This window comes from Camponotus vicinus, unplaced genomic scaffold (genome assembly GCF_025532165.1).
Source record: "Camponotus vicinus isolate PSW18456_S1 unplaced genomic scaffold, iyCamVici1.0 SCAF_11, whole genome shotgun sequence".
Classification (NCBI taxonomy): Eukaryota; Metazoa; Arthropoda; class Insecta; order Hymenoptera; family Formicidae; genus Camponotus; species Camponotus vicinus.
In genome coordinates, this window is record NW_028141947.1 from 529,686 (window position 1) to 552,198 (window position 22,513).

At 34.9% G+C, this 22,513-nt stretch overlaps 2 protein-coding genes across 5 annotated transcripts in view; one reads left to right on the forward strand and one right to left on the reverse strand.

Moving 5' to 3' along the window:
- The window catches only part of LOC145962025 (retinal homeobox protein Rx2), a 123,546-nt gene that overhangs the window by 53,000 nt on the left and 48,033 nt on the right, over positions 1 to 22,513 (reverse strand). For 2 of the 4 annotated variants that reach the window (XM_083082760.1, XM_083082758.1), the window contains exons 2-3: positions 6,957 to 7,028; positions 6,670 to 6,792 (exon numbers count right to left, since the gene is read on the reverse strand). Coding sequence is in view for 1 of the 4 variants with exons in the window: in XM_083082762.1 (XP_082938888.1) it covers positions 6,957 to 7,005 (49 nt within the window). In the remaining 3 variants the exon portion in view is untranslated. Of the gene's footprint in view, positions 1 to 6,669; positions 6,793 to 6,956; positions 7,029 to 22,350; positions 22,425 to 22,513 lie in introns of those variants that run through there. The other 2 variants (XM_083082762.1, XM_083082761.1) reach the window with 2 other exon arrangements.
- LOC145961686 (kynurenine/alpha-aminoadipate aminotransferase, mitochondrial) lies at positions 13,934 to 19,020 on the forward strand. The gene is made up of 8 exons (XM_083082133.1): positions 13,934 to 14,339; positions 14,691 to 14,878; positions 15,272 to 15,442; positions 15,646 to 15,906; positions 16,612 to 16,791; positions 17,284 to 17,410; positions 17,847 to 18,055; positions 18,499 to 19,020. Exons 1-8 carry the CDS (start codon positions 14,273 to 14,275, stop codon positions 18,568 to 18,570), a joined length of 1,275 nt encoding a protein of 424 aa, XP_082938259.1. The 5' UTR covers positions 13,934 to 14,272; the 3' UTR covers positions 18,571 to 19,020.

A 22,513-nucleotide genomic window follows, 5' to 3' on the forward strand; every position in this document is an offset into this window, starting at 1 on the left:
CCGCTTCGGGCGGGAATTAATTAGATCTCGCCGTGCAATTAACGGGAACGCGATTGTTCGCGATACTCGTGCTTAAGTGACGCCTGCCACTATCTCTCTCCCTCCCTCTCGCTCCGTCCCTCTCGGGGTTCTAATTAGCCATCGCCATTTTTCCATCGGGCACCCCATTATCGGCCATTGAGGCAAGAGCGGGGCAAGCCGGAATAGAAGTTTAATGAAGTTTACCGCGGCAACGAGATGATTTCACGAATACCCCCGAAATGGGAACACACCTATTTCGCGATGTCATAAACCCGATGTGACGTGCAACGACGGCCGAATCGACCGCATTTATCTCCGTAATCGGTAAAACGATTGGCGGGTCTCCGCGTAAATCACGCTCGTGTTTTCTCGAAACGATTCTTCCCAGGTAGCATTTTGCGAGCGGGATAATAACGATTCCCTGGTAATAGCGGTCGTCGCGGTTCCATTTGCCTCTCGTTGCGAAATTTGCGTTTTGCATTTTATCACGCCAACGTTATATTCCGCTTATCGTTTTCCGCATAATTTTGCATTTTTCGCGCGCGTTTTTTTCTCGAATCACTTCCCTGAATTATACGCACTGCATTATGCGCGCAAACTATACTACTTATCGAGGCAGTTTGAAGCGTGTAATCTCGAATCAGAAATTTAAATTAATCATTATTACAATTTCAAATAATAACGATACAAAAATTTTATTTTAAATTTCCCCAGCGGAATCTTTTTAACTTATTGAATCAATAAACGTATATTTCATGTTTTGGAATTTCATACATCATAAAGTTGGACGAGTTTAAAAATTACAGCAACATTCTTGCAACAAGATTGCATAAATAAAGTTATTGTTACAATGAAAAAACGGGAGGAAGAAATGGAGATATTCCATGCCTATTGAGAAATATGCTATTTATCGAGGTAGTTTGAACGAAGCGGGTAATCTCGAATCAGAAATTTAAATTAATCATTATTACAATTTCAAATAATAACGATACAAAAATTTTATTTTAAATTTCCCCAGCGGAATCTTTTTAACTTATTGAATCAATAAACGTGTATTTCATGATTTGGAATTTCATACATCATAAAGTTGGATAAGTTTAAAAATTACAGCAACAAGATTGCATAAATAAAGTTATTGCACGACAAAGTTAGAGCTGAACGCAAGAACAAGGGGTAATCAAAATCAGTTTACAATGAAACAACGGGAGGGAGAAATGGAGATATTCCATGTCTATTGAGAAATACTTAATAATTCGCTCGGATAATTCGATAAGCTTCTGTAATCTCGAAAAGTTGCTTCCCCGATCTCTCAGGGCATTTTCCGACGCCCATGTCGCTCTTTGTTCTCGACCGGGCGAGCGTAATGCGTGCGATATGCGACAGGCAGACTAAACGAGAGCGAACGATTGCGAAGCTCTCCCAGGGTGAAATTATTCGATTTGCCGCGACAGCGCAGCACGAGATGCGAGTACGCGGTGGTATATACGTCCCGCGTTGACGAGCGTGGAGGGACGCCTCGTAAGAGAACGACGGTCATTTGGCTTGACTTCATAAGTCATTAGAATCAGCCCCGAATCGAGTCGTTTGCAGCAAAACACCCAGCACGAGTACAGAAAGTTACGTACGTGTGTAAACAGGGTGTCCTGGAAGAAATAATCAAATTTCGACGGCGAACAATTCGCGCTCGATTATCCCCTCGAATTTTGATACCAGATATTCTTATAAACAAAATGAGGATCACTTGAAATTAATGTATGAAGCGTAAAGATCTGACTTGCAACCCTCAAGTTTAAATTTGTGACAAGTTATAAAATATCAATGTCTTTCTCTGGATTTTAGTTACATTCTATAAATTCATATGTAGTTTTTTTGGTCGATATTGCAATAAAATTTATTGTAAATTGATCGAAAAAGTTATACACAGAATATCATCCGGCAATTCTGAGACACCGTATATAACTGGCGGACTTTAGGCGGGAGAGGAATGCGGGGCGCGCCTAACCAAATTACATCAATCCCATTTCACATCGTTTTGACATGGCAATTGAATTGAGTCTCGCGCAACTGTTGTGTTTTTGGCCGCGCGGAGGAGAGGCTCCGAGGATGACGAGGTTGTCGAGATCGAGAAGGAGAAGCAAGTGGTGCCGATTCCGTAACAAAGTGCGACTAATGATCCAATATACAGTTTTCTGTCTCTTTTTGTCTGTTTATCGCAACGTGAACTTGAAACGATTTTTCACAATAAAAATAATAATATCTTTACAAAATGTTTACAAGAATTTAAATCTAAATCGCAAGCACACATAATAAAGACTTTAATAAATTTTTCTGATAAAGATTCGAAGGAAAAATATATTAATATATAAATATAAGATATAAATATAAGAAATATTATCTAAATGCATCAAGTAGTCTTGTTTAGGTTTGATCAGGCATCAAAAAGACGATTACCAAGAATAAAGAAAAATAAAAATTTTTTATCATCAACTTTAAATATTGAATTAATAATTGAAATATTGAATTAAAATTTTTGCTATAACTCAGTAAAATATTCACAAAATTCGAAAGTCTCGTTCTGGTTTTCTTGGTAGCTCGTGTACGCGAGTCTGAGCAGTGCGCATCCTTCTTTCCTTCCTTCCGCACCCTCGGCAGAAAACGACGAATAACGGCATGCGAGGGCGAATGGTATTCGAGTATTCACCCCGAGCTTCCCCGAAACGTTCGCGGAAGGGCGGCCGGTGGATAATGGTGGCGCGAGGCAAGTGCCTTAACTTTTCCTTATCGAAAATAAGTCGTTAGCCGGCCTTTCATCTTTAAACGAGTTTTCGCGGCGCGCTGAGTTTTTACCCGACCCGAGTCGGGTCCCTCCGTCATCCCCTTCCTCATTTCTGGGCCGTTCTCCTCAGCGTGCGACCCTCTTGTCGGCACTTTCGCGCACGTTGCCTCGGTTTAAGGGATTTTTCAATTTCGCCACGGCAAGCTAATTTAATTTCTGGCTACGACCTGTGCGCGCCGTAAAGAGGTAGTTATTATACGCGACGTTTGCGTTCCGGGTCAGCATGGTCGATTGTTTCTTTCTTATTTTCTTTTTCATCGGCTTAATTGCTGCGGTAAACCTTTTCCGGTGAGTGATTACGTATATTTTCTATCCGAGAGGAGGGAATTCAATTTTAATGACGGGTTAGAGCGGTTTAAATAATACATTGATATTATACTGAGTCGATTGAGTTAGCAAGATTGCCAACAGAATTTTCCTCTTTATGCTATCTCACTTGAATGCATCATAAACATTCAAATAATAGAAATATTTCCGACGAAAAATTGCATATATTAAAGTAATATAATTGCACAAAAGAGCGCATATATTTATAATAATTAATTCTATTAAACTTCCGATTTGTTTTACGAGAGCATCATATCGCAAAAGAGAAAGTTTGTTCTCCAACAAAGAAATTACACAAATTAATACATCATTTTTTTCGTTGATAACTTGACTTGATTTCTCTATAAATAAAACGTAAAGAGTCAGCGGAATAACGAGAAACACTACAACGCGATCAGACAAATTACTATCAGCAGTTTTTCTCGAATAACTGGCTTGACATCGATTATATCGTGTTCCAATGAAAGAAAAATACTTGTCTTCCGAGAGAAAATCGAGTTCGGTAGACGGGTAAGCAGGGTGCTCCGAAAGCACGTTGCTTCATTGTTACCGTCGGTTTCTATATAGGGGAAGCGAGAAGTAACGGTCCCCCTTCCCCTGCCGTTGTTGGCCTCGTGGTGTGGCTTAGAGGAGCACAATGCTGTAAAACCGCCGGCAAATCCGCTTACAAAGTGACATCTTTACGCAATTACTAGTAATTGGTCGCTAGTCGTGCTAAATCCTCGTAAACCTAATTAGGATAAAGAATGCAATCGGAGATGTTTCAAGGGGAATAGTCGGTATCTCTCGTCGTGTCGGGAAACGACGGGAATTCGCTCGCGTAAAAATGTATAAGAATCTGGAAAACTTTCATCGCGAACGTATGAGCGAAAGGTTTGAAATTTTTAGCATCATAAGTGTTGAATATTAGAAGCGGAAAATTTTGTCGCGGTTGTGTGATGCGAGCGCTTAATTTATTCAGCGAGTTATTAAGAAAAAATGTTATCATATTTTCTTTTCATTACAACATCGAGGGGAAAAGCCGAGTGTGATTATGGTAATTTGATAATTAATTTTGATGAATTTTGATGAATTATATGTAATTTGGATTTGCTTCTACAAATGAGCTTTTATTTAAGAGTTTTTACCTTATCTGTAAAATACAATTCTTACACAAACACACACGTATGTACTAGTTTTTATGTATTTGTATGAACTTTGAGACCTATGAAAAAGTTACCTGCAGACATATTCTAACGAAAATCATATTTTACGATGCGCTTTGAACATTGCAGTCATTTAAAGTCGCGATCCAGTAATTTCGAGGAAACGAAAACGCAATCGATTTACGCTACGAACGTGATAATCGCTTTATCGAAATCGAGTAATAATCAAATGAAAGCATTTCGCCCCGACCCAGATGAGCGTCTTAACGAAGTTCATCCGAATTATCAGCAATTATCGGGCCTTCAGTATAATTCTGTTAGCGACACTGAAGTTGGAAAAGGCGCCGCTAAAAGCATTCCCCCGAAAGGTCAAATCAGATTGCTGAATTGTTGACAGAAATCATTTCGAACGCAATTACGTAATTTCCTAAAATACGTCGTAATTTCTGTTCTCTTGCAAAAGTTACGATCTACGAGTCTAATGACAAACAATTATTACATACCATGAATACAAATGAGTAGAAATTAAAATGAAAAAGGTGAGACACTTTCTGACATTTGAATTTTTAAAGAAAAATATTTGGAAAATTAATATCTCAAAGTATTTATCGCATAAAATAGCGTAATCTCGAAGGTGGAAGATAGGTGAGGGTGTCGCGTCAATGATTCGTTCAAACAAGAAATCCCGAAACAGGGGCGTTTCACGCTCGCGTCTGTCGACAAAATTGCCCTTCTTCTCGTCTGCCCTTTCTTCGAATTCAACGAACGAGTGTTGCGGCAAAATTGTCACTTATACGCCAACTTCGAAGGAGATAAAGAGAAAACGAGGGCGAGGGTACGGTCGAGAAAAAGATGACGGAGAGAAGAGGGAGACGACGAGAGCGAGAGAGAAGAGGCGAGGGGGGAGAGAGAATTTTCACCTACGAGAGTACACACGTTGTTACACATTGGGGAGAAGTTGCGCTCCTCCTGGCGAAGGGACGGCTTTTCTGGGGCGGCTTACACGGTGCGTCAGACCGGGCCAGACCGAAGGAAGGCGTCTTTTACTTCTCGAGAGAAACGCGCGACGTGTGGCGACAATTCCATTGTGCATTTCATTCGGTCGGCCGCTTTGAGATACAAGTACGCATACCCTTTGTCCTCAAACAGCGCCGGGATAAAGTGCGGGAGGGGGGGAGGGTGCAAGATGGGGTAGAAGGGAACGGCGGCGGCGGCGGCTAGAAGGGACAGGGGGATTCTCTGTATAGGTGCCGGAGGATTACGAGAGGTGAAAAAGTATTTTGACACCCCGTATAATGGGCCGGCCACGGGGAGCACCCAATTAGGTATCGTTGGGGCATGAACGAGAGCCACAGCACGAAAAAGATACAAAACTGTCTTGCAAGTGGTTTCGCGGGATCAATGGCCATAATATGTTTGGGCTGGATTGCTGTACGTGTTGCGGGGATCTACGATCTTCGTTCGCTCCGTTTCAAGGGAGACTGAGAGCTTCGCGATGTAAGTAGTGTCCTTTAGACTCGGTTTTGTTCCTTGAGGAAGGATGGAAGAACTTGAAGAAAAACGAGTCCTTTTCATAAGAGACGGTATCATGCCTATTTGCGTCGTAACATGCTAAAACGACAAAGTGTGACGTTTCACCAAAATTGAATTTCTAGAATTACTGCAAATTAAAGAAAAAATATGTAAGAAGAGATTAATCCAAGATAGAATATTTATCTATCTCTACTCCATTTTATTATCCACGTCATTTTAAAGAGTATTATACCTACATTTCATGAAAAAAATCATTCTAATTTAAAAGATTCTTGAAAAACAAGCGTACACACATGTTCAAAAAAATCCTGAAAAATTTTAAAATTATTAAGACAATTATTTTACTATCCAAAAAATAGTACTATAATTCAGCCGAATAATGCAATTAAATATGAGAATGAAGGAGCAGCGTGTTGTGTGAAATTTGGAAAATGTAACGATCGACCTTTTGCTCTCGCAAGTGTATTCTCTTCGCGATAATCTCATCCTCCGGAACTTTCCCCCCTTCGTACAAGACGTCGTCCGCGTCACAGCGGGAAAATAATGAAATTTCAGGATAACCGGTAGGCAATTCATAATCGTTGAATGATTTCTATTAACGGTAACGACAGTCGGCAGTCGAAGGTGCCGAGAGACCGCCGAGAAATTGTAGGAAGGCAATCTCCCGTGAGAGGAGATGGGCCGTTTTTTCTCGTCGCCTCCGCCGCCGCTGAACCGTTGGATGCCCGTCTCTCTGCTTCACCACAGAGCGCGATGATCTATTTCCTATCGAGCTCGTTCCTTTTTTCTCTCCGAGAACTAACTCACCTACGAAGCGATATCTCGCCGTTCCCGGGTCCGTTAATTCGTCTCCGTCGTTCTTCTCCTCCGTTTCACCTGTGGAGCTCGAGGAGGACTCGAGCTACGGTGACAAACGGAAGACGCGAGGGGCTGCGAGGGGATGAAGAGAGACGAAAGGGTGATTTTAGATCGGCTAATATCGTTTCGCTTTTAATGAACTTCTCTGTTCGTTAAGTACGTTTCTCCATCTCCGACTTGGTGTCCGTTGAACGGCACCTCCATCGTAGATAGAGAGAGATATACTTTCCACTTACGATCGTTTGCATCTGTCCTTCCAACCGGAACTTCGCGCCTTCGTGTCATCTACGCGCGACATTTCGCGGAAACTAAAACAGAGCGAAAGACGAAACTTAATTGCGAGATGCAAACTTGCATACGTATGGTTTTCTATGATTTGTAATTTTATGGTAATAGCTATTGTTGTTGTCGTTAACGAGTGCATTCTATGAATATCCGATGTAATATATTGATATGTTGGCTGTTTAGATTTTTATTATTAGCTCAGCTCACAATTATTATGTTTCAAGTTTTTAATAATTTTGTCCAGTAATCCATTACGTTTTAGAAGAAAGAAAATGATAGTATATTTTATGACACTTTAGGAAAAGATAAAAATAAAAACTTCATAATTAATAATTGATAATATTATCAAGATTGATCTTCATATAACTTTCATTTTTCCTTACACTTTATATTATTATGTGAAAATATCGCTAGCATAAATATACATTTTTTTTAAGAAGAGGAAATCTCTGAAAAAATAAAATAAAAATTAGATAAAATATAGAACGTAATGAGTACGACTATTTTATTAAAATCGTAGAAACACGAAAAAAATATATTAATACGTATTTATAAAATATTTAATATTCTTGTAATAAATTAGATACATGTATCTTATTTTCCCTTCCCCATTTTCCTCTATATTTTACATGTGTACACTTAATACTGTAAAGAGTTTAGAAATAAAACGAGAAAAAAGCATATTTATCTGAAATAATTTTAAGTTTTTATTACAATGTGGCGTGTATTACATTATAAATAATGTAGTACACACATAATGTTAGAAAAGAAAAGAATAATGAACGCGATGAAGATATTATTTACACAATCTGTGGGGGATTCAATGAGCTCTTAATGTAATTCTTCAGTAATAACGAGAGCTACGCTGAGGCATCCGAGAAACTCTCTTTCGCCGCTTTCTCAATATTACTTTATTCTACAATATTATTTCCCAAGCATCGATTAACGATGTCATAACTACATCGTTATTTTTTTTTGTTATAGACACAGCTTGTTATATAATAAATAAATTCGGGTAACTTTTAAGTATATTAATGATTTCTTTCGCATTAATTATCGTCAAATATTACTTTATTCGTGACAATAAATTATCTAAATAAAATGTGAAAAGTATCAATGATAATATTTATAAATAAAAATACAAACGAATTCTCTGGAATTAATTAATTTTAAGATGAAAAATTGATTATCGATAAATTAATCTTAACTTGACAGAAAATTCACCTTTTACAAAGATAACATTTGGTTAGTCGAAAATTTTTAATTTTATTGTTAGAATTAATAAAACAGTTAATATAACAGCACACAATAATCAAAATAAAAATTGATTAATAACTATTCGACTAATGCGCTTTCTAACTGCTTTCTAATCAAGAAATTTCGTAACGAAAAAATGAAACGTTACAGCTACGTTACGTTACAGCTACGTTATCAAAGATCTGAATGCGTATAAAGATAAGATCGCCCCTATTCAATTTAGCGATTTCTCAAGTTTTATTTTTATTTTAATACTGTACGTTAATAACGCTTTTTATGATATTTTCCAAGGAATATTATATTCTCTCAAATCGCGCTCAAGATAGGATAGATTTACGAGCGACAGATGTAGTTCAACAAATAATCAAACTGTTGACTTACATTATAGCAATTAAAGTATATGGCAATTAAATCTCGTTAAATCTTAATATTTAAACAGTTGATATCATCGATATATAATAAATCCGATAAATCATACAGTACACGATCTGAATGGAAAAACTAATACGTTTATGCGAAAAATTATATTAATAGAGCAATTAGTAGTAATATATTAGTAGTGCAATTATATTAGTGGAGATGAATATGTATGATAATTTCTCGACACGATTAAATTTCTAATTTCATTTTCGCATTTTCATATAATATCGAAATCAGTATTCATTTAAATCACATCGCAATTGCGAATTTTCATTCTTTTCGCTGCAAATTTCGCACGTGGTGGGGATTCTTGTGCGCGCATTATTATCTCGTTTTACGTAATTAAAAGCTAATCACTTTCAGAATAAAATTTCGTAAACGATTTTATCTGCGAATCATCTCGAAAGGAGCGAGATGTAAACAGCTCATAACAAAAACATCAAGCTTGTTCATGCAAAATTTCAGACTATAAATACTAACAAATAATAAGAAACAATATTACTATTGAGGTTCTCGATTGCTGAACGAAAGAAACGTGAACGATAACCCGGTAGACGATGTTGTTAGTTACGGTCTCGCCTCAAAAAGAAAAGTCAGACTTATTATTCCGGCACTTATCTTGGCGCTGACGTCTTGCTAAGTTCCGTCCACAAAAGCAAGAAGATTATCATATCGGGATACAAGAAAAATTGTTATCGTGGTCGCCGTCCGATTAAACCAGTTCGAGAGACATAAATATATACGGTTCACATATATTTAACTTATCGCGTGCATCACGTGCCAAAATCTTATATTCAGAATCGCAAATTAAACTGTGTTTTCAAGAATAATAAACATATAAATTGTAAACATATAATTTGTAACATGAACTAAATAAATAGCGAATAAAAATTATTAAAATTAATATTAATATGTGCGTACGTATATCATGTATGCGTGTGTGTATTTATGCGCAATTATTTTAGCGTGCGCAAACTTTGCAAGTTTTAAATTATTTATTTAATTAATTCTCCAGTCTTATAAAATAAAAATATCAATCAATTTAAAAAATGCGTTCAAGATGTCTAAAAAAAATTTTTAGAACACAATACTATCTTATATAAAATTTGCAATTGTGATCCAACGAGTCAGAAATCTAATATGCTCCGTTTTGTTTTTACTGGTCACAGATCTTTGACTTTCTCGCATCGCGATACATGAAATATAAAAAAACATTAAACAGCTGTAACAATATTGAGGTCAAGAATTAATTTAATGTTATCTAAACAATGTAACCATGCCCAACAACAGATGACTATTATGCAAAGGGTTGCGTAAATAATTTGATATAAGTATCTTCTAAAAATCCCTTAATCCTAAAGTCATGAAAAATATGTACGTATAAGTACACTGAAAAAAGGGACCAACAATAATTGCATAGTTGCATAATAAAAAAAATTATAGTTGAGATTGATTTCTATAGTTATTACTACTGTATGAGATTTGTATATATTTTTTATTTTTTTAGTTATTATGTTGATAATAATAACCTTGTGCATAGTAATTAAACTTTAATCTTATTATCACCTAAAATAACTATATTTATAATAACAACTATATTTATAGTTACAACTATTTTTTTATCAGTTTAGATATGTGTGATTTTAAATTTAGAACAATCAGTAATTACCATCAGCTATTTTGTTCAACATTATTGATTCAAAATAAATTTGTGTAGTGATTCAAAATATGTAACATTTTCTTTCAAAAAAAAAAATTATGCAAAATTCATTCTTTAAAAAGATAACCCTTTTTTATTGAATTATTTTGCCCAAAGAAATTACTTTCGACTCATTGTCAGAGTAACATATCAGAGATATGATTTTTCGCAACTTCTTTGTAAGATTTTCATAATTCATGATTCTGACATATTTATTATCAATCACGCATTCAACGCATTTCATTTCTGGCATTTGATCATCACATCTCTCGTACCAAAATATTCGACGCCGTTTCGTCATCCGGAGCTGGATGCTGCTGGTTTGACGTATTGCCATTTTATTAAACTTTTCAACCATTTTGCAATTGGCCGATATCAGTTATTAACGACCGATTACGCGTGCAAACACACGCATCGCGCGTGTGAGCATATCCCCACATTTGTGCGCGGCGCACGCCCGTGATTCGGATAAGTTACATCGCTCTCGTGAATGATAAACATGTGGGAGGAGAGCAATCGCGGACTACAATATCAATAATGCTAAATTGAATTGAATCGAATTGCGATTCCCGTTTCATCAATTGTGTATATATTTAATAAATTGTATTAATTAATAGAAATATATTCTCTTTAATTAATAGAAATATATTAATAGAAATTTATTTTTTGGACTATCTCAATCTATCTATCTATCTATTTTTATTTATATTATATATTCCTAATTGCAAGATTTAATACTGTTATAACGTGCGCGTGTGCGCTAATTCCACACATTTAAAGTTGCATTACTGTTTACTCGCAATTAAATATATTTGCTTCTACAATTGCGAATTGTAATGTGTCATGATATAATCCTCTGACGTATGTAAAGTGTTTGGATTGTACGGCATCAGAAAAAGTTTAACAATTTTATAATCAGCAAAATAAAAGAACATGATGCAAGAACGAAGCGAGATACATTTCGTTTTCATCATCTTACATTACGACCTTTCTCATTATCTCGTCAATACGCTCTATCGAAGTGAAAGTAACAAAGTAAATTCCGGCCGACTGTTGCATCAGAATAGAGCTGATGAAATTTCAACTGCTAGATTAACATAAGTCGGGATTTATAAGCAAAGAATATAGTGGGGGATTCCTCTGTGAGATATTATTTATCGCGAATGATGCATTTAAAGATACACTTAATTATAAGTTTAATAAAAATTCAAAGTCGTATGAATTTCCAGCAGCGTCATATCATAAGTTAATTAAAGCAGAGAAAATTAACGATGCTCTTTTGTTTCAATCTTTTATAGAATGAGACGGAAAATAATAAAAATAATATTTATCTTAATAAAAAAATATAAAAAATCAAATAAAAACAATATGATGCATCTGATTAATTTAAATCGATTATTAAATTATATATATATATATATACCAACAATAAATGTGTTAAAAAGCACTTCAAGAATTATCAAATTATAAATTAAAGAAGGGCGATCTCCGATATAATAATATGTATTAATATTCCTATGTATTCCTAAAAATTTGCATACATTCTCATATTGAAAAAAATGTACATAACTCTCTTCTTACAATAATATTTGTCAAGGTAATTGAATTTTTTTTAATGATAACGAATGTAAAAGATAAAAGATGTCACGCAATATTTTATCAAATACATAGCGTAACAATTAATGAGATTTACATGTTTTGCGCGAAGCAAGAAAGTTTCATCATCGTGTCGATAAGGATCATCGAAGCCAAGCAAAACATCGACTTTGTAAGGTTGTTGGAAAATAAACCTTCGATACAATAATTTGATGCGCAATAAGAGAGAAAGACTTTTCCCCCTCAATTAAATCTAAATGCGTGAGATCAATGCGCGCTTTTATCACTCATTCATGTAATTGGACTCGATTACATCATAGTTAACACAAATGCAGCATCCAGAAAGCTGTCCGATAAAAACAAAAACTCGTATATCACTCTTGTAGTTTCGATAAGAACTATAACCGGATATTTCCAATTTCCTATCACCTTCTCAAGGGCGGAAATCATGTAGATAAAATGGATGATTATGCTTCCTGTAATTCTTTCTTCCTTAATCATGTTTGTGTATATATCGGAAGTTCAAAAAAATTATATATACTTGAAAAGGTCGTAATTCTCCTCAAATATATCTTTGTTTTAAAAAGAATTCTTGTTCTTAACTTTTAATAAGCCTAAAGTTACGTCTGAAATGATTGTTTGTTATTATTTAGTATTTAGTATTTTTCGCATTAAGAAACTATGCTAAGAATTTAAATATAAATCAGATAATATGGAAGATTTATTTTATAAGAATTTTTTAAAATTTTATTATCTAATTCTTTCTCTCATTGCCTAAAAAGATTCATATAATCTTAAATTTATTTTATTAAAGAGAAAAGGAATGCTATGTTCGCATATTTTACTTTCATTTGATTGAAATTTGGACAGGGAAATAGATGTCAGCAGTTTGTTGCGACAAGCATCCTAATCGAGAAATGTAGTTATAAAAAAATGTATGTTATATGTTCCGTAATGATACAAGTATGTTTATATTTACTAATTCCGCGAAAGTGTTTGGGAGATTATCGTTTTATCTATCCCGTTCAATGCTCCAGAAAGATGACGACAGTTGCAGAATTGGAACGCAAAAGCGCATGACGAAAAAAATTTGAGAAAAACGCGAGATATTTCAGTCGCTATTTCTTCGTGAAAATTATATATGATGACTTGGATGAAATGCGATAACATGATTGCTATACATTCAGAAAATTGAGAAAATTGAGAAAGGAAATGACCGAGGAAGTCAATGAGCAAATAGACGAAAGCCAAGAAAGAAAAACGATTTAATGACATTTTTATTGTGTATTATTTTATTTTTTTTAATATATCACTTAAGAATAATGTATAAATACATATACATACACACGTACATATGTGTGACATTTAAACTATTCATAAATATTGTCAATGAAGCGATTCTTTATTTCATTTTGCATGTGGAAATTTCAGAAATATTTTCTATGTGTTTTCCAGTTCTCTCTGAATACATTCTGGTATTTCCTGATACTTTTCTAATCTGATGTTTCATGAAATTTATTTTTTTTTAATGCACTTTCCTCGTGTAATCCTATTCTAGATAAAATATGTCCCTATAATATATATATATATATATATATATATATATATATATATATATATATAACAATTTGAAGTTGCTTATCGTGCTTTAAACAGTTTTAAGATGTCTTTTGGCCTTTTAGTGCTGTCTGGGTACGATTGTGTGAGAAATCTTATCATATTGATTAGTGAACTTCTACATTATCTAAAGGAATTTATTATGTTTATACATCAATAAGAATTAATATATATATAATTCCTAGAAAGAAATAGTTCATTCATGACAAACATTGGATTGTAAACGGTGAGTAATATATTAGTTATTTCCTACTACACATAAATTGTATTCTTTTTTGAATATATAATGTTATCTGACGCAACCAATGTGTTATCGCAAAATATAAAAGCGGGCTTGGCCAAGAGCGCCGTCAGTGTTGATTGGGGTAGCAGAAGCATTCACTTTGAAAGCAACTCTGTGCACTTGAATAAACTTATTTGGCTTGTGTACATAACGATACATTAAAAGAAGGTACACTTGTAAAAAGTATATATATTTTGATTATTATATAATCAATTTTTCGGATTATTATAATTGAAATCAATTATCATCGATCAATTGACGATAGTTAATTGTAATTGTACGCCAAAAAGAATTCTCAAAGAGCGACGTATACGAATTTGTGCGCGTGATAATCGACAACTGATCAAACCAGAAGTTACACAAACCTGTTGAAGAGTAAAACCTCTAATAGAAAAATGGATTATTCTTATTTCAAGACGGAAGTCTCCAAACGCAGACGACCTGCCACAACACGGGAGCTAAGTAAGAGAAAAAGCACTTTTTATTATTATAATTTAATTGTGATATTAATGATGAATATAAAGAATAATATAAAGAAATCTAGCAGATAATTCTATAGTCATTTATATTTAATCAGCGATGGATTAATTACTATCTTGGTATCTGGAAAAATTAGAAATAATAAAATATCTATAAAGTAGATTATATACAAAATTAATAAACTTATTTGTGTGCAATTGTAAAATTGCTTATAAATATTTCGTACTGAATATTAATATCTTGTCTTGACTAACAAATATTATTCAGATTATTCTTATAATCAACTAAAATCTTGTTTGTGAAATTTTTGACAACGTGAATTATTTGTTTTAGCTAAAATAGCGTATTCCGCGCCAAAAAGTACCATTTCCTTGGCAGAGGGAATGCCCAATGAAGAAACATTTCCATTCACGGAAATCTCGGTTAAACTCTACGACGGTTCATCCTTCGTTCTTGAGAAAAGCGAATTAGGCGCTGCTCTCCAATATATACCCACGCAAGGCTACCCTCCTCTTGTACAGGTAGAAAATAATTTCAATATTATTTCTTTCTCTCTCCTTCAATGTTTTTTCACTAAAATATCTCTTAAAGAATATTTTTTTAGAATGAAAAATAATGTAAGACTTCCATAATGCACATTTTTTTAAATAATATTTAATCTGATTAAGAAGAAAAATAAAGAGAAACAGATTTCGATAAAAATAATAAAAATAAAAACATAAAAATTAAAAAAATGCGACAATAATTAATTAAGTTGCCGATACCGTTTTGATTATATCACGCGTACATAGTGTCGTGTGAGTTTATGTCTTATGTGTAATAAATCGTGTCGTTAGCCGGAATTTTACGTTTTCGAGATAAGGGAATTGGCGCTACAATGTGTCTAACAACGTCGGACGTCAAATTGATTTTAGGCCCTGAGGGAATTCCAGAGAAGGGCACACGCGCCACCCTTATGGGAGAGTCGCGACATAGTCGTCGTTTCGGGGTCTCAGGACGGGCTTAGCAAGGCTCTAGAGGCTATAATCGGTACTGGTGATCCGATTTTGGTCCCCGATCTCTTCTATCCTGGCGTCGAAATTGTGGTTAGTTGCATACATAAATATATATTTTTATTAGAAGAAGAGAGATAGAGAGAAAATCCCGAGCATGTATGCCTCATTTTTTTTATTTTTGCGAAAAATGATAATTTGCAAGATAAATAATTTTTTATATAAAAAACAACGTGTAAAAATCGTACTATTTATTATTTCGACGTTATTACGAATGCTATCGATTTTAATCATAGCTAACACCTCACAAAGCGGAATTTATAATGATCTCACAAGATGATGATGGTCCCATACCGGAAATACTTAGAGAAACTCTAAAGAATCGCGAGATTTCCGGTGCAAAAATGCCGAAAGTAATGTATATAAATCCTACGGGCACAAATCCTACTGGCATCATTATACCTCTGGAACGACGAAAAGAGATCTATCAGATAGCCTGCGAATACAACTTCCTGATAATCGATGATGATCCTTATCATTTTCTACATTATGACAAGGTAAGTCTAATAGTTTCATTTGCGAGGAAAAATATCGACAAACGTCCCAGGTAGCATAATATCGTTTCAAAAACGTTTCATAAATTTCTTCGAAATGTTTCATAACCGACTTTTGAAAACGTTTCTAATTAGTTAAAATGTCCACTTGAAAAACGTTAAGTGATACGTTTCTTTTCTGATAAAAAAAAAACGTTTAAAAAACGTTTTAAAACACAGAAAGTACGTATGAATGTATTATTTTTTATTAATTCCATGAGAAAACAAACGTTTAACGAGTAAAAGAAAAAAAACGTGTTTTAAACGTATTTTAAACGTTTTTCTTATCTCTTAACGTTTTTCAAGTGGCCATTCTAACCAATTAGAAACGTTTTTAAGAGTCGGTTACGAATATGTGCCACCTGGGAAGCTAATTTATCATAGAGTTATAAATGCATAATTATATTAATGAGTTCACGTGTCATAAGGCTGATGCATTTTTTATCATATCTTTATACATATCTTTCATTGATATTATTATATTATATTACTGACGTAGAATACTATCAATATTTGAATTTATGATGTAATGATATATTTTATATAAAATTTAATAATTTATATAAATTGGATATCTTGTATATAATAGATATTGTCGGGGAGATCCTCTCTATGAGGATAGAAAAATGATAAATACATGATTTTTAGAAAAATTTACACCTCTTTCAGGAAGAACCAAAATCATTCTTATCACTCGATACGGAAGGTCGAGTAATTAGATTGGATTCATTCTCGAAAGTGATCAGTAGCGGTCTCAGAATAGGATTTATGACCGCGACAGCTCCGCTGATAGCCAGTGTGGAGCTTCACCTGCAGAGCAGTCACCTTCACGCTCCTACCTTATCCCAGGTTGGTAGAACTACCCTTACCCTTCGCAGAAATGCACCCTTTCGTGAGCTACAAAAAATGTTCCCTGTCACCGATAATGCGTATAAAAAACAATTCTGGCGCTATTCGTATAAAACTAGTTTCATTAATTATTAATTCCACAATCTGTAAACGCATATTAGTTACAATCTGTAAACGCATATTTTGCTACAATTTTATTAATCTTTGACGTCTTGACGATGAATCACATGTATCAGCGAAATATATATGGATATGATTACGTCGCGCGAATGTTGTGTACTTGAATATAAAAATAAAAAAAACCGGGGAGATTATATTGAAGTAAAAAAAATATCATAACTGTAAATATTATCCAGAATGATGAAACATCGTGCAACGCCGGCGTATGCCTCGTTTAATCAAACTGACAGTGGCGCGTGTCGGTTCTTATCACAATTATAAACATTGATTGCTTGCTATCGCGAAATTAAGTTACAAAGTTCTTGACTTTAGGTCATACTGTACAAGCTACTGAAAATCTGGGGTTACGACGGCCTGATGGAGCATTATACGAGTCTAAGGTACTTCTACAAAAATCGAAGAGACGTTATTTCGATGCTGGCACGTAAACATTTGAACGGTAGGTACAACTATTGTTTTATATACATTTGACTATTATTTTATATACACAATTTGACTATTATTCATTTGACTATTATTTTATATACACAATTTCTGTCATTTCAAATTTATATTGCAAACATATTTCTGTCTTTCTTTCTGATAAAGAATGTGTTAAAAGTTAAACATGTTAAAATTTAAAATGTATTTGATTTTTTTATGTGTTATGAAAAATACATAACTAAAAGTAAGTGAAGACGATTAATGAATAAGACTCGAAGCAACGAGATAATATAATACTTTTGCATAAGCCGCATAATTAAACTTTACTCTCGCTGCTATCACACATGTTATAAAAATTTACGCCTATATTTGTACGGAAATATATAGATAATTGTGTGGATGCGTTTGTTAATTGTAATTGAAAAAATAAAAAGTTATGGACTAATTTACAGGCTTGGCAGACTTTAATGTGCCACAAGGTGGACTCTTTTTATGGATCAAAGTACGAGGAATCAAAAATACATGGAAAATGATAATGCAGCGAGGTATCACGGACGGCGTCATCATGGCACCAGGAGCTGGATTTACGAAAGATACTTTGAAACCTTGTAACGCCATCAGGGCAAGTTTCGCCAAGGCTTCCTATGAAGAAATGGATTTGGTACTTTAAATTTATATATTTATATTATATATTTATTTCACTTATATTTAAAAAAATAATATTTTATAGTTCTCAAACAATTTATTGCACATTGTGCATCAAAGCCTAAGGATTTGTGCATATTTTAATAAAATATATAGCATTTAAACAAGGTACTTTAATTAGAATACTTTAATTAAAGTATAATTAATGATTACTAATCAGTCAAAATAAAAAATCAAAACAATTAAAGTTTCACATTTTTAGATCAATAAATTTATGGACAATTCAAAAATTATTTTACTATTTTTCTTATTTTATTGATCTATTTTTCTTTCATAAATATAAAGCATTTATTTTTATTTGCAGTGAATAAATTTATATAAAATATTTTATTGAAATAGTTTTGTCAATATATTAAACAAATTAACTGTAATATTTATATCTATACGTATATGTTACAGGCATTGAAGCGATTGGCGCAGTTGATCCGGGCAGAGTTAACCGAAAATTATTTTCAAAATGTTAATACGTGATAATACGAATAATTTTAATCATAACTGCAGACAGAATCGATATTGAAAATTGCTGTCTCTCTAGTCGGTAAAACAAAGTCGTGAATCAGAAGGCATCGACGGTGTGGAAAGGTATATTATCGATTAAGCAAGCTATTGCTAGCAAGAAACATACCGAACATCGATAGAATCCAGCGAACTACATGTACGGTTTTAAAAGATAGTAGTAACTTTCGTCAACGGAGGACATTGCATTGCCAAAAGAGCTATTGCATATTAATTGTAAAATTTATCATAGTAAAATATATAGCAAACTATATATTAAAGATTTGAAAACGTTAAGAACAGTTATTGCGTTTAACAATGCTAAAACTTAAAGGTAGAGTTAATATTATTTATATAAAAGTTAAGTTAATATTATTTATATAAACTAATTATACATTAATACAAAATAATTATTTAGGAAAATAATTCTGAAATTATTTAACCCTGTTCCTTGTCCTTTATTTTATCTGGAAAAAATATGGGAAATAAAAATTTGTATTTATTATAAAGACTGCGCTCAATTTATCATGAAACAAATTATTAAGAAAAAAATTGTCTGCTCTTTAAAATATTAAGTTGTTTAATAATTATATAATCACGGGTAATTGTAAGATAATATTTTGAGACACTATCTTATTTTCTGATTCTACTGATGAAATAAAATTTGATTTTCTTATTTTAGAATCAGATTCCGTACTATCTGTTAATTTGTAATCCCGTGCAAAGAGAGAAAAAAATATGGAATAAAATAAACTATAAAGGAAAGGCGAAAATGAGAGAAAGTGATTGCGCGAAGATTGTGTGGACAGAAACAGGCGCAAGTAAAGCTAGGCAGTAAAAGTAGAAAAGAGAAGGTGGAGACTCTCACTTAACGCTAAACATCTTAACTACCAATTAATTTACCAGAATTAATTTAATCTGTTGCAATATAAGCAGACGAGATTCGTTCTACAGTCTGCCTACTTTAGTATTCCGGTCTCTCCTCCAGCTCCTCTCATTCTCCTTTGAATGTATGAATGTAATGTAAAGAAACCTTTCGAGAATACGCGAAATACATTTGCATCCTTCAGTCCTTTCAGTCTTTTAGCTCGAATATATCCCGCCGCTTATTTAATTAATTTAAATAATAGCGTGCAACTTGTGCCATAAAAGCGTCTCATGTATGTGTATATTTCTTAAAGGTATATAAACTTGATAAGTCAAAAGTCAACAAGCAAACTAAGCATATAAAGAAATAAATAATCTAAAAATAATTATAATAATTGGAAAAATTATTTACAAGGAATATTTATTCTTTTTTTAATGTTTGCACCAGATGGATATAAATGACATAAAGTCTAAAATATATAATTTGTAGTTATTTTTCGTTAAAGACAATTCCATAAGACGTGCTTGCAAGCTTTTGTTGAAAATCTGATGTAAGTGAACAATAATTTAATTTCTAATGGAATCAACTAAATGTATAGCAATAATAATGTAGCCAACGATCATGAGATTCGTGAGGGAAGTAACTCGTCAAAATACAAAATGTCGGTCTTCTTGTACGAAGAGAAAGCTGTAAGGATAAACATAGAGAGCTCCTCGAAGATATAGTGTATATTAAAAGACGTTTTGCGCGCTGCTGGGGAGCTGCACGGATATAGCCGATCATACAAATGGCCACATTTTCGTGAGAGGGATTTCACGGAAAAATCAGTCTGCACTTTTTCGAATCATAATATAACGTCCAACGTGCTGTATCTCTGTTCATTAACAAAATCAAAACGAGCTTACTTATTATGTATACAAGCATCTTTTCATTGAGATGATTAGGTTTATATTTTATCGAATAATATTATATTATAATTAAAAAAAATTAGTCTTTAAAATTAAATTTATTTTTTATATTCTCTTGATATAGTTATATATATAAATACATATACAGAAATTTTAAGCAAAAATAGCTGTTGATTAAGATGCTTGCTAATAAAATAAATTTTTAACTTTTCATAATTTAATTGCAAATTACATTTAAAAATATTTGGATTCGACAATTCCATATGTATATTAAATTTACATATAAGATTGGAAAATGAAAGTAATAAACAATAGAGTCACAGGATGATCTCTATCGCTGATTTCCTCTGCTGAAAAAATTCAGTATTTAAGTATTTCAATATATTTAATCAGTCGAACACACTTTCTTAAGAATTGTAAATACTTTCTTTCGAACGTTTACAAAGACGTTGTTCGCTAGCGGACGCAGGGAACACAGGATCTTGCCTGTAGGAGTCACGGGAAAACGGTAGAGAGCGAAGGAGAGAAAGAAAAATAGGGAGAGGGCGAAGGGGATAAAGACGGGGAATTCTCAGAATCCAGCGCGCCCTTAGTCGCAGCTCGTGCTCGTGGGAGCCGCTATCGTTTCCGTCTCACCGAGGTTCACCGGCAGCGCGGCGCTCACCGCGGGAGCCGCCGACGAGGGGGTTATTCCCCGGGGGTGGGTGAGATCGGTGAGGTAACTCGCGGAGGCAGGAGAGAAGGCGCACCAGACTCGTGGGACGCGACGGCAGGGATCTCGTGGGTGAGAGAGAGCCGGGGAGAGGGAGGCCGGGGATGAGAGAAACGAAGGGACGGTGAAAGAACCGGGAGAAACGGATGGGGTGGCATGCCAGAGACGTGGGCGAGGGAAAGGGGAGGGGAGGGTGAGAGCAAGACGGGATGCGAGGAGGGGTCGGCAAGGGTGCGCGAGGGGTAGTGCAGTTTCGTGTTGGCATTACTCTTGATTTCCGTGGTGACGTCGCTACCTCGCCAGCCCTTCTCCTCCTCTACCCTCCCCCGCGTTACCACCCTTCTCCTCCACCGCTACCTTCGGCGGCCTCCAACCTCCCCCTCAACCCCCTCGCCTCCCGCTTCCGCGCCTCCGTGTCTTCTGTTTTGCCATTTCAGCGCGCGAAGGCCACCCACCCCTCGTACTACAGGGAAAGAGCACCCAGACTATCTGAGAGAGATAGATCTTTCCGCGCGCTACCCTATATACCGTCCACGGCGCAAACATATCGCGTTGGATGATATTTCTCCTTCTTTCTCGTCTTCCGGCCTCGACGTGACCGTTCGTCGACGACCGGCCTTGTCGAAGAAGGACGGGCAATTATGTCACGCCAAATATATTCCCTTTTTTTCCTCCACGGAGGCATCACCCCGATCACGTTGCAGAAACAATCAAACATTAAGTACGTCTCGAGAATTCGTCTGTTTAAAATTGAAACGAGAGAGAAGGAGAAGGAGATTAAGATTTCGAAATAGAAGGGAAACAAGTATATCGAGTCTTACATTAATCATTCGAAACATGGCTCTTTGCAAGCATCATGAGACATCCGAATGACAGATGATGCCAATTGACGGCGATTAATCTAATCGAATTTTGTGAAACACCTGAAACGGAATCCACGAATTAGATCATTCGTTAATGTTTCATCGCGCGCTTTCCAATTATTCCCCGAATATTTTACTCTAGTTAGACTTGTTCTCGATGGAAATAGGAGCGACTATTTTAACTTGGATAAAAACAATCGATACAACTCGTATGGCTTTTATCGTCCTCGTCTGGCATCTCCTCCGTTGACGATGTCGACCACCGGCGAGAGAAAGCCGAGTGCGCCGCGACCATTATACATCACGCGTAAAAATTCCTGCTTTACGAACGCGGGAAAGGGATAACCCACACCCGGGACTCTGTCCCGAGAAACAACGAAGGGTGGTAGGTATCTCCCTACCTACCTAGAGCCGCTATCTCTTGTCCGCCAGCGTCGTTCGTTTTCCTAACGTCGTCGGCCGGAGGGGGCGAATGCGTGCTATATGCGAGGCTCGTCTGTTTGTCTCTTTCTCGGTTTATGTACGGGCATCCTGTTTTTAAATCGCAGCCGATGTACGACAATGTCGG

Excerpts from the sequence above, each read along its gene's own strand:
- LOC145961686 (XM_083082133.1), top strand. The coding sequence starts at position 14,273 with ATGGATTATTCTTATTTCAAGACGGAAGTCTCCAAACGCAGACGACCT. Across the intron at positions 15,443-15,645 it reads ATCCTGGCGTCGAAATTGTG|CTAACACCTCACAAAGCGGA; the intron begins GTTAGTTGCATA and ends TTTTAATCATAG. Across the intron at positions 18,056-18,498 it reads CCTATGAAGAAATGGATTTG|GCATTGAAGCGATTGGCGCA; the intron begins GTACTTTAAATT and ends TATATGTTACAG.